Source organism: Toxotes jaculatrix, chromosome 21 (assembly GCF_017976425.1).
Source record: "Toxotes jaculatrix isolate fToxJac2 chromosome 21, fToxJac2.pri, whole genome shotgun sequence".
Taxonomy (NCBI): Eukaryota; Metazoa; Chordata; class Actinopteri; family Toxotidae; genus Toxotes; species Toxotes jaculatrix.
This window is the reverse complement of record NC_054414.1, coordinates 14245639-14258369: the sequence shown is the minus strand read 5'-3', so window position 1 is coordinate 14258369 and position 12731 is coordinate 14245639. Positions and strand designations below refer to the sequence as shown.

Genomic DNA, 12731 nt, shown 5'->3' with positions numbered 1-12731 from the left:
AGCTCCTACATAATTGGCTAGTGACTGAAAGAGAAGCTGAGTGAGAGATGAACTAATTCATATCAAAAGTTAAAGCATGACTGAACTCACATGGCCAAAGTGGAGGTCTTGTGTCTCTATGGCACTGGTTATACAGAGTGTCATTTTTCCAGGTCTGTAGCTTTTTGATTGTAAGAGTTTGTGGTTGGCAAGGATGCCATGTATAATCCACTTGTTTAAAAATGAAAGGAGCATAATATAGCATACATTTAGTCTGGTTTGAACAAGAATTTAATGAAATTCATAATTTCTCTTTGTCTTCAGGCTGTTTGAAGGGTCTTCTTCAAAGAAGACTGAGAAACTGAAGACTCTGATGTGCTATTTCACAAGTGTCACTGAGCAAAGTAGGTGTTTGGATTTTGTTTTCGTGAGTAATTTAAATTTTTTCAGAAATACACTCTTATTGATGTAAAGTAAGATGCAATTTTGTATATTTGCTTTTTTTTTGTTTGCTTTTCAGTGCCTACCGGACTTGTAACATTCACACGAAAAAGTTTGGACAAACCCCTTGATTGGAAAAGGTATAGTATGTTGATGGTGATTATTTCTGTAGTAGGCTAAATCCAGTAGGCTGTTTGGAAGCAATTAAAGATCCGTCATCTCACCCGTAATCAGTAACTGGAAAACAGTTCATTCTTTGTTTCAGCTCACGGACTCGGCTCACAAAGCTCCACATTACTTATGAAGGAACTATTGAGGACGATGGTGATGGTATGCTTCAGGTAAGATACAGAAGAGGAGAAATGTCCCAGTAGTATTTACTTGTGGAAAGACAACATAGTAGTGTGGTTTAGAGGGCCTTAAATATGCAGAATCCTGTTTTTTGCTCAAAGGAGTTGGAGACATACTCCTCCTAGTGCTTGGTTCCTTTCCTCTTTTCCCCCGTTGTAGTCAGTCACTGAGCCACCTCATTCTGGACTCCTTCACCCAGATTGCTTACTACTGCTGAAAAGGCCTATGAGGGAGCCTGTGACACGTCAGAGGGAGTGTGAGCTGGGACTGGGGTCGAGACCTCTGAGCCTCCTCTGCTCAATGTGTCGGCCATGCTTTCTGTGCACTGTCAGGATGGCCCGCTTTGCCTTTCACCTTTTGTTTGCCTCCAGTTGCCACAAGCTGACAGTTGATGTGCACACATGACCAGCTCTGGGGCACGCTGCGGTCCGGATTGATGGATGCTCTGCTGGGGTGGGGGGGTGCTGACAGCCTGTCAAAGCAGACTTTGGAGGCTGGCTTGCTGTCCCAGAGTTGAGTGACCAGTTTGGGGAGATCTGCTCTCAGACTGCGGCTCACCCCTTTGCAGCCTCTTCCTGAGGTTGTGACGGGGTTGGTCTGGGTTCTTCTACAGGCCAGTGAGCAGCAACTGTCAGTCCTGAAATTGAATTATATGTATGCTCCACATGGCTGCTTTCTGACTAAAACAATGAGTTCTCATGTCTGTGTCTGAGCTGAAGCGATGAGATGCGTATTTTCTTTTGAATCATAAACAGACCAAAATAAACAAGTAAATCAGTGTCATCCACAGATCTGTGCACAAACCTGAAAGAACACAGGCAGCAGAAGATATCACAGGCATCAGTCAGCAGTCAATTTAGCAGTCATAACACATGGGTGTGATGGGTGTTATGACTGGAGGAAGATGTTTACTTTGGACTGTAGGCCTGTGCTCTTGTTTTGATATTTGCTACTGGCAGCAGCACACTGAAGTGGTGCTCCTGGGGAGAGCTTGTTTTGGCATGGGGGGACAGATATCTGAGTAATGTGAACACCTCAGGTTACTTTCCCAGTCAGCTTGTCTGGTATTCTGTCACAAAAGAAAAAGGGCTTATACCCTTTCATGAGGTGTTTTCCTCCTGTTGTCCAAGTTTGGGAAGCTACACATTTCACAGTCAAAGAAAATGTTTAGCTTATTTCATCAAGATTAGGTTGTTTATGGTTTTGTTATATAAGAGTCCATATTCATATTCATTCATATTTTCACTCTCATCCATCTGTCTTGATTTGCAGGTGGATTTTGCCAATCGGTTTGTTGGAGGAGGAGTCACCAGTTCAGGTCTAGTTCAAGAGGAAATCCGTTTTCTGATCAACCCTGAGCTTATTGTTTCTCGGCTCTTCACTGAAGCCCTGGACCATAATGAATGTTTGATCATCACAGGTCAGTGATCAGAAATCCTCCCACACCTTGTTAAACCATAATTTCCGCTGAAGGAATCCTACTCTTCAATTATTCATGATTTAGTTCGTTGATCCAGATAAGATCAATAATGCCCTGGGTTCACTTTTCTCATGCTTGACCTATAATTTGACAGAAGCAACATAGTGAGTGTTTGTAGTCGCACACAGCATGGAGTGCACATCGCACTCCTTCAATTTACCCCATCCTGGCTCAGCAAGAGGCAAAGGGATGTTTGTGGCAATTGCTCTGTTTTCTGTCTGTCCTTTTGATTGGCTGTAAAGGGAAAAGTAGCATCAGTCGGGAGTTGGAGAGTGGGCTCTCCTGATTGCTCTGTTGAGTCTCTATGTTGAGTAATTCCCGCAGACTTTACTTCAGTATTGAGTGGTTGCAACAGACAAGGTTGGGACAGGCCAGCAGACCCACTAACAAGAGCTAGTCTTAAGGAGCCACAGCAGGGGGCTGATGGCGCCTGTCTGTTTTCTTTCTTTTTTTTTTTTTTTATCCAACAGTGTTTGTCTATACTATTGTGGCTGCTTGATTGCTAGAAAACCAGTGTTATGTAATTCAGTAATAGCTTGTCAAAAGTGAAGGAAGCCTACGCAAATCCAGTTGTCACTGTTTAACAATAAAAAAAACCCATTTAAATCAGTGATGTGTGGATTTTACAGCTGGATTACCAGTATGCCATGTCTGAAAACATGTTATAGCTGACATGTATTAAATGGATTTGTGCAAGAGAAAATTATAGCCCTTTGCCTTACATCACATTTAAGCCTAAAGTGTAAAAATACACTTGAGTTACCATCTCATTGTGGTCTGGTGTTGCCCTAAAGCAGCTGTCATCAATATTTTATGCTAACAATGGATCAAGATTCTTTCCTCAGTGCCCAAAAAAGCTTTTTATACAGGATTAATGGTTTACTGGTGGTTTAATGGTCTTTGTCGCAGGCTAATATCAGTGTGGCAATATGGATTTCCAGTTCCCTGTTACATTGTTACGTAATATCATGTTATGCAAGTCCATGACTTGATCCACTGTTACGTAGCAAATGCCCATCACCCATAAATCGATGAACGGTTTAGGGGAGGAAGTGAGAAGACAGAACCTCCGCCCTCCTCATCACCAATCATACCACTGCATCGGGTCTTCTCGCTTTGGCAGAGTCACCTTCAGACTTCTTGCTGGCCATCTCTCCCTCGTCTCCACTTACGCCACTTAACTTTATTACTGGAGCCCAGAATTAATTATAGCTGGAAGACCTGCCCAAGACCTGCTCCACTAATGGACTCTTCCATTCCATCATCTTTATTAAACCCAGCCTGTATCTCTTGTCCCCCGTTGTAAAAGTCCAAGTCTTTGCTGCATTGTGGCCATGTGGTAAATCATATTCCCCTGTGATACGTTTTGGCATACAGTAGGGAGGCTAATGGATTTTACCTCTGCACTGAAATTTGCAAAAGTGCCCAGGCCTAATTGAATTTTCCTTGATTGCTAGGTATCTGGCTGCTGTTGGGGCGGTCAAAAGTATAAATAGTATCAAGGAGAAGTCATATGATTCATTGATGGCAGTGCTGACCAGAAAATACGGTGCAAGCTTAACACAAGCAGGAAATAGTTGCACAGGGACATTTTGCTTGATGCTGCACAAAATCTTGTTTCGTCTTATTTACCAGCAGGAACAGTGGTTTTACAGCTTTTAGGTTTAGAAGCACTGTTACCCTCACAATAATACCCTGGCAATAATACAGTAGTAAAATTTCTTCATTTGCTTCGTTTTACCTCGACATGGCAATGAGTTGCGCTTCTGACCTTTTACAGTCTCTGGTCCACCGCAAATATGAGATGCATTGTTTTGACGTATTTACACATGAATGGAACAACCTCCAGGAACATCTTGAATCATACCTACTGATCATTATGCAGCCTATTTGTTATTTATAAATTATTTCTAATAAGCAGAAACATCTTTTCCTGGCCAGGATTGATCTGCTTCCCAAATGACAAATGAGTTGCATAAAAAATCAAAAGCATTATTTACATTGTTCCTGAAGGTTGTTCCTTTCAGATGCAGAGTTTGATATTTTTGGAGAACCAGTAAAGGTCAGTTGTATGCATAGTCAACACAAGGCCAAATTCAAATGTTCAAATGCAGCCCGGCAGTTTTCTCTCACAGTGTCACAGTTGTCAGGCTTCTGAGGCATCAACCACAAAGTTACATTGGCTCTTTAGCCGGGATAAAGTCTGCACCTCTAAATCCGTAAGCTTCAGTGGGGACTGAAGCATACTGGTGAACTAGATTAGGTGCTTCAGTGTCTTACTCAGGCAGTAATTTGGCTTTTTTACTTTATAAAAAAGTGAGAGGGAGGCTGATTATTAGTAAAATCCATGTCAAGTGGAGTGTGCTGTAGAGATTCCCTCCCCCCATGTGCACCTCCTAATACCTGCTGACCAAGACCCCACTACTAATCACTTGGTTTATTCACTTTGCAGCGTGAAGCATCTCAGCGAGTGCTCTCGACAGCCTGGTACTAATGAGCGCTAATGAATGGGAAGTTAATTGGTGGCCACGATTGTTTGACTGTGCTGTTGCCTCCCCACCCCCTGCTCCCCTTTTACAGGTGTTGAGTGTTCCCCTGTGGGCCGGCGGTCAGTCGCTGCTTCTCACATCGTTTTGAGGGGGTCAATAACTTGACCTTCCTCTTGTCAGAAGACAGCTGCTCCTGTTTCATCTGATCACATCAGGCTGAATCACTACTGACACACCCCCTGAAAGCTGTTTGTTATTACAGTGAATTTTTAAAGAAATCTGTTGTTGGATGTCTATTAAAATTTTTCAAAGGTTGACTCTTTTGGTTGATTCTCTTGCTGTGTGTCATTGCTTTTTATTTATGTGACTGTATCAGTTTTAAAATATATTTAGGTGGTTGTTTGGCGTAAAAGTACATTTTACATTACACGTTGATTTAAGTTACACAAGTGTTGTTACACCTTCCTTTTCAGCTTTTTTACACAAATACAGCAGGATGTTTTGTTTTTTTTTAATTCTGACCATGTTTCAAAAAATCAAGATGAAAATGTTAATTCTTTGCAGTGGTGTGTGGCTAATATTCCTATTTGTTATCGACAGGCACACAGCAGTACAGTAAATATACAGGCTACGCTCAGACCTACCAATTCAGTGGCAGCCACCAGGACACAACTCCAAGGTATTTATGGCACCTGTTAATCCTCAGCATGTTACCTTTGTCATAATAAACATGTTATTATGCTCATGTTAGTATTTAAGCACTACTGTGTCTAGATACAGCCTCACCATATGAAAATGTTCATAATCTCTGCAGCTTTTCATTGTATGAATGTTCATTTAAAGCTTTAATTATGTGAATTTTCTTTTAGAAAATGGTAAACTTATGCTAAATTGAGACATGACTTTTAACATCCCAAAGCTTGGTTTTATCAGGATTCATTGACTTTCTGTGCAGCTTCCTGTTTCTGACATGGATGTTTCTATGACAAATTATGGATCTATTTGCATTAATAACGCAAAACTATCTCTTGCTTCAGAGATGGCTGGCAGAGAAGATGCACAGAGATTGTGGCCATCGATGCGCTGCATTTCAGGAACTTTCTGGAACAGTTTAGCCCAGAGAAATTCAACCGAGAACTCAACAAGGTTATATTTTATTTTCCCTGTCAACTGTATTTCCTGACTGATTTTTTTGAAAAGTGCTTTTGTTTCTTTCTTTTGTCTGTCTCATCAAAATGTCAGCTGAGATGACACTGACTCGTTTCCTTTTCTCAGGGTAACTATTTGAATTAAAGATAAGTATCAAAGTGATGGATTGTGATATATGTTGAAAGTAAGCTTAACCTTTTTCATTAAACTGTCCATTAGGTCCTTAGAATGAATTTTAATGAACATAATTGACCTCAGGGTGATTAATCACAATTATTAAAATTACATCACAGATTAAAAAAAATAGAAATCCCTCCATATGTGCAGTTTTCTCTGTCAGAGATGCTCATTCGTAATAGAAAATCAAGATGTTAATGTTGTCAAGTCTGCCGTCAGAAAGCATGGAGGAGTTTGACAGCTCTGACAGGGGTGTGAAGAATGCACCAACATGAAGATCAATCCTGTTTCAAATATTGTTTAGCTAACTGTCATATCTGCCCTTTCACAGGAAGAATTTATGACTGGTCAGGGTGAGGATGGGCTCTTACAATTCATTTTCACAATTCACTTCATCTCCGATGTGAAAACTAATGTCCAGAGCCCCTTCGGGTCTTTTATTTAACATGTGCTTCTCTTTGAAATTATCTGACATACGTAACATATAACCCACTTGACATGTCATGTGAAATGTTCTTGTGTGCAAGTATAAATATGTGAAACCCACACAAATTTCACACTAGTGCCCATGACGGTGAGGGGAAGGTGTGAAGTTGCCAAATGACAGGCCAGTCAACATATGTGGTCATTCACTGAATGATGTGTCAATCACAGGCCTGCAGTCAAATGGAATTACCTTATTGCTTTCTTTCTATATTTAATTTACATTTGACGGTATTTAGATATTCTGTAGGCCTGATTCTTATGAAACACACTAGTGATCTGGAACAGTGGGGCGATCCCAAGACCTGGGGCTTATCTGAGCTTATTCTGGCTTTATGTACCAAAAGACATAACACATCCCTTTGTTCTGTCATCATTTAGGCTTACTGTGGCTTTGCTCGCCCTGAGGAACAAAGTGAAAACCTTGCCGCAGTGGCAACAGGGAACTGGGGCTGTGGGGTTTTTGGAGGTGACTCACGTCTTAAAGGTAAGCGTTGATGTAATACTGCCGTCAGTAGATCTTCTGGGGAAGTGTGCTCGGATCATCTTTGTGCATTTAGCAGTCTAAGCTGACTGTCTTCCTGGTTATTACTGAATAAATTTCAGATTGAAAAGCTCCAGCAGATCAGTGTGGGCATCCATTTGTCTTCCAGGAATGCATTCATTTACTTAAGGCCTATTCGTTGCCTTCCTTCTATTGATCAAATGACAAAGTTAATATGTTTCATTAATAGTGAAATTGATCGCCTGCTTGAGTCCATCAATCTGTTACAGCACTTTGTCTGAGCCTTGTATCACTGTCACTGAGCTGGGAGCTTAAGGAGAGTTTTATGCTAACCGTTTGCAGTAGTAGCTCTGCTTCTCACTTTCTACCTGACTTACTGTCGAGTCCTTGTGCTTGCAAACTGTACATACATCCATGCATATTTGTTAATTAGCTGAAGCAAGGTACAGCCCTCTGTAGGCACAATCACCTACTGTCTGCTTAATGACATGCCTCCCGGGAACAGCATCGTAATTCAGATGCTGTTCTCCTCCTGGGTTTACCTTGTGTGGCCTCACATAGCCACCTATTTTTTAATTGTCGGATTATTTTTGAAGAAAGCAGTTGCAACGGAACAGCGGACAGAAATTGCTGAAGTGCAGACATATTCAGCTTAGCCCTCTCCTTAAAATGTTGATTCAGTTTTGCTCATTAACTTGCCACTGTCCCAACCTTCATTAATCAGCAGACATATTTCCAGTCTCTTAAAATATTCACAGCTCTCTGGGGCCAGACCTGGCCTCTCTTTGTAACTAATCCAGAGTTCTCAGTGGGGGTGAGACCTATTCCCCCGATTATTTACCTTTTACTGTACTTGCCATAGAGGCTAATACTGCTCTTTTAATTGTAACATCAGCTACTGGATGAGTCTTCAAACCTCCGTTTATTTAACCTTTGCTGTGCTTTTCACAAGTAAGAAGATTAAAGTGTGTGCACAAATCTGAAAAATATAAGCCATGTTTCAGTGCAGTAAAGGCCAGTCCCTCTACTGCATCGAAACAGGTTTTGTGTCACTCACTGTTGAGGTTTAACACGGGCTTATTTTCTTCCAGCTCTGCTCCAGATGCTGGCAGCTGCTGAGGCGGGCCGAGATGTAGCCTATTTCACCTTTGGTGACAGCCAGCTCATGACAGATGTCCACAACATGCACTCTTTCCTCACTCAGAGGAACATCGGTGTCGGTAAGGCAAACAACTGTCCTGGCTGCTTCTTGTTTATATGCCGCTGTGTTATGTTTTGTTGATTGCACTGCCAAAGGTGTGATGCATGAAATAATACAACGTGTGATTCTTTTTTTTATATTGGAATAGTATTTTCTCTTTTGATCTTGTTGTAAATGATGTGAACTCATGACACAATGAAATGGCTAATTATTCATCCTAAAGAATTGTCCGCGTTTTTGTTGCTGTGATATCAGTGAACTATGGCGTCTAGACAACATACACAATCTCCTTGTCTCTGTCGCAGGGGAGGTGTATGATCTCCTGGGGCAGTACTACAGCTCGGTGTGCAAGAGCTGCCTCAGTCGGCGCCCTGACGTCAGCCTCTACTCCTTCATCTACCAACAGGTCAGCTCCTCCCTGGCGCCCGATGAGTCCGACAGGCGCTCGGCCAGACAACATGTCCCCACAGACTGCCATTAAGGTCAGGTGGCTGATGAGTCACCGTGCCTTATCTTCATAAAACGGAACACTTACCGAATTAAAAATTCTCAGTCAACCTTTAGCTTAAATTTTTTTTTTTATCTTAATTTTTCTGTTAGACAAACTTTAAATTAACGGTACCAAATGTGGCCTCCACCGCTGGCAGCCTAAAGTGAAAATCTGGCATCAGATCTGTTTAAAAAAACTGCAGAATAGCAGGAGGTGATTAGTTATGACCCTATCTGTCGCTGCAGTCCAAGCCTTGTTCATTTTGCTGCTGCTGGTATTACACCGATGGATTGAGCTTCAATACGATGCAATTGTGATTTTAATGGTGAAGCAAAGGTTGCCATCCATCTTCTGAGTTTGTCATGTTGCCTTTTTTACACCCACACATATCCAGCCTAATTGAATTGGCTGTCAGAAATCAAGTTAAAGGAGAAGAATAACAAGAACAGGGTTTGGAAAGCTTGAAGCGGTCTCTGGAAAACGGTTTCATTTATAAAACGGCCTGGCTCTTCCTGAATAATCTTACCTCCCGCCTTTATAGCAAAATATTCGTTATAATAATGGGTCCATGAATACATTTTTTGGGGTTCTTTGTTTTATGTTATAAACATTGCAAAGAACTCAGTTGCACTTAAAATATTAATTTGTTTCTGTTCTATTTTACAACTGATTTCAGAGTAAATCTGTTGCTAATAGGTACACTTGAAGGGAAAATTAAGGAATCTTACTGACAATTTTTTTTTCAAACCACCTTAATAAAAATGGATGGGTTTCAAGTTAATGTGATGTTCAAATTTTTAATATTGAGTATATTTTATTCTGTAGCACCATTTGAATGGAGCCACAAATGTCAGTAATACATCTCTGAACAATCAGAATGATGGCTTCTTTATCCCATGGATGTTACAGGCTAAATGAGTTTCCATACAGCCTTGCCATTTATCTTTCCCCAGCTATTCTTGCTTCACCCTTTCACTCACAGTTTAATAAGGTCATACCTTTTATATAAACTGTACATGACACCTCATTAAGTAAAGAGTAGATCATAGAACATCCAGTCAGAGGCGAGAGCCAAGCAGTGGGGCTCCTGTGTGATTTCTCTGTCTGTTTGACAAAACAGAGCTTCATTTGCATCAGAAGAAGCTGCCTGACAGACGTCTCAGAGGTTTGACCTTTGACACCTTGTATTCAGGTTTGATGACATTTGACAAATTTTTAAGCAGCATACATCTTTTGTGTTTTTTTACAGGCATGTAAAAATGTTTGAAACACAAGTTGAAGTTGATATATATACTAAAACCATATAACAAAAATGTAACACCCTGTTTAATAGATTCTTACTGTTTGATTAGATGATTGTAGACACATACTTAGTATTACAGTGATGTATGTTTTGACTTTTTCTCTGTGTGATTACCTGCTTACATGCCTGATGAGCTTTTATCTGTCAGAGTACAGATTAGCCAGCCAGCAGGAGTTTATTGACTTAATATTTTTAGCTGAATGTTAAATTTGTTTTGTCGCCAGAGCGTGCGCTGCTGAATGGACTCCTGGGAACCTGTAAGTGAATGAATGAGGTGTAGGTGTCTGTAAGCCTGGTGCTGTCTGCCCTCATGGAATCAGGACCTGAAGTAGGGGGTCTCTCTTTGTAGCTTGCTGAGTTCAAAAAAAGCCTTTGGTGGCATCTCTCTCAAGGGGATCTACCATAGACACACAGGGGTATCCTACTGGATTGATCCCTCTACAGTAAGCCTCATGTGTGTCTTTGACCTTTTGGCTACCATCTGTCATAAAGTCATGAACACGAACAGTGTTTAGTCTTTTACACTGTAGTCCAACATAATCACTCTACCACAGTTTAGTAAAGCAGAGAAGCTGAGTAAATTGGTAGATGCAAAAAAAAGTATAAAAATACTTATTTATTTTTATTTTGATTTATAATCTAACTCCTGTTTAGTTTTGAGGATCTCATTCTGTCAGTATTCTGTTTCTTCACAGAGAATCAACATACCCCTCCCAATTATATTGTTAATGCATGACTGAAATTCCTGTTGTTTTTAGCAGTGTTGGAGGTGTGGCGCTAGGGATGGCAATGCCTCTTGTTTAGTCAGTCAAATCAGACTGAAACATGAACCATGGTATTGTCATGAAATCCTTCTGCTGACTTCAGTGAGCCCCTGACCTTTCCCCTGGCACTACCAGCAGGTTAAAGTTTTAATTTATTCAGTGAAATACCTCAGCTTCTGGTTAATGGACTGGCCCAAGTTTTGCCCAGTCTTTAATGATTCCAAGAAGACGAGTCCTACAGACTGTTAGTGATTAACATTTGTGTTTTTTTGTTAAATGTCTCCTCAGCTATTGGATAGCTTGCTCGGCTAGTACCTCAGCAGAGAGTGGAAACTTTGTGATTTTACTCCGTTACTAATGGATGAAGGTATGCAAAACAATAACCCAACTGATAAATGCTTTGCCTCAGGTGTAGCAAAGAGAAATCTACTTAGTATTGTTAAATTTCTGCATCCGGGGCAAGTGTGTTGAAGCATGGAGGAAGTGCAACGGTCAGCTGTTCACAGCTGAGGTGGCAAATTTGGTTTTGAGTTGAGTGCTGCGTGGAATATTAGGATCAAACAGCCTTTAACAGATACAGTGTGCTCATACATTGGAACTGAGTGATCATGCACAGTACAGCACTACAGTATTGCCAAGTTTTCTTTTGGTCTACTGTATGAATTATCAATGGACCTCAGAGAGCAAGTGAAATGGATCAAACAGTTCATCATTAGATTCTTTTTGAAGCTGGAATGACATTACCACCTATTTTTTCTACTTCTGCTTTGTTTCCATCTAAGAAGGTCAGCTCTGATAATGTAGGGTGCTGTATTATAAATGGGGAGGCCTATTTAAATTCATTATCAGCTATTTACTTCGTATTTCCTTGTCATTTTTAATCATTAGTGGAAATTCCCTGTTGTGTTTGGAAGAGTTATACGAGGTTCTCTTGGCCACAGATTAAAGGCATTATCAGCTGAATATTGATATGTTTGATGAAACCCTGGGAGCTGCGGCTTACATTTGTTTGGACTGAGGACGTAAGACAAAAATAGGATTCGCTGTCATGAGCTCTCTTTTTGCTCATTATTCATACTGTCCTTTCCATGATAAAATTCTTATTTTATGAAAAAAGAAAAGATAGATGCTGCACATACACCTGGGGCAGCATGGTACTTGTGGGGTGCAGCTAATTTGGCATTGATTCTAATCTTGGAACATTAGTCCTGAATTATTATGACAGTGTATTGCTTCTAGCAGAGATGGTTGAACTGTTGAAGTGGTCCTCACTGATAGCACCTAAATAGACAAAAAAAAATAAAATAAAAAAAATAACGTGGGTAGGGATTAGATCATCCCTCAAGCTGGTGACGTATTTTTTTTCAAGTTAATTTTTAAAACCTTTGCAGTATGACCATGATATTCCAGGAGTCACCTGTTTGGAATTAAAAATTACGTTTTAGACATCAAAGAGTTCACTCGAAGGTGGTTATATTTCTTGCCTACTCTAATTAATCTATGCACTTGCAGTTTTCAAAGGGATTTATTAAGAAATGTTTTTCTGGCAAGACCCTCTGCACAGGTGCATCTTGTTACAGTGGCTAGGTTACGGGAGTGGGACACTGTCAACCGAGCTTAACATTGAATCTGAGAGTATAATTTGTTGTTATACACTTTAGCAAGGCACATAAAACCAAATGGGTTTCAAAGTTTTGGTAAGGAAAAACAGTTGCAGAGTCCAAACTGCAATAACGATTGTTATCTTGGAACAAATTACAGCCACACCCATCAGTATTTTCTCCCAGCCATCAGCAAGTTTAATAAACCATTAATGAAGCATATTTCTATGCAGACAGGATGTTTGCCTTGTAATGCTCATTTTCTTGAAATGTAAACATTGCTCTTCTGTTAAATCAAATTTGTGCCATCACAATTAA

General features: G+C 40.5%; 1 protein-coding gene across 5 annotated transcripts in view; it reads left to right on the top strand.

The window, feature by feature from the left end:
• Positions 1 to 12731, top strand: part of LOC121201093 (poly(ADP-ribose) glycohydrolase) — a 57653-nt gene that overhangs the window by 9144 nt on the left and 35778 nt on the right. For 3 of the 5 annotated variants that reach the window (XM_041066731.1, XM_041066728.1, XM_041066733.1), the window contains 9 exons: positions 304 to 383; positions 500 to 560; positions 686 to 761; positions 2044 to 2191; positions 5341 to 5419; positions 5778 to 5886; positions 6931 to 7036; positions 8146 to 8274; positions 8561 to 9563. In XM_041066731.1, the coding sequence (XP_040922665.1) occupies positions 304 to 383; positions 500 to 560; positions 686 to 761; positions 2044 to 2191; positions 5341 to 5419; positions 5778 to 5886; positions 6931 to 7036; positions 8146 to 8274; positions 8561 to 8736 (964 nt within the window). In that variant the 3' untranslated portion in view covers positions 8737 to 9563. Of the gene's footprint in view, positions 1 to 303; positions 384 to 499; positions 561 to 685; positions 762 to 2043; positions 2192 to 5340; positions 5420 to 5777; positions 5887 to 6930; positions 7037 to 8145; positions 8275 to 8560; positions 9564 to 9865; positions 11180 to 12731 lie in introns of those variants that run through there. The other 2 variants (XM_041066730.1, XM_041066729.1) reach the window with 2 other exon arrangements.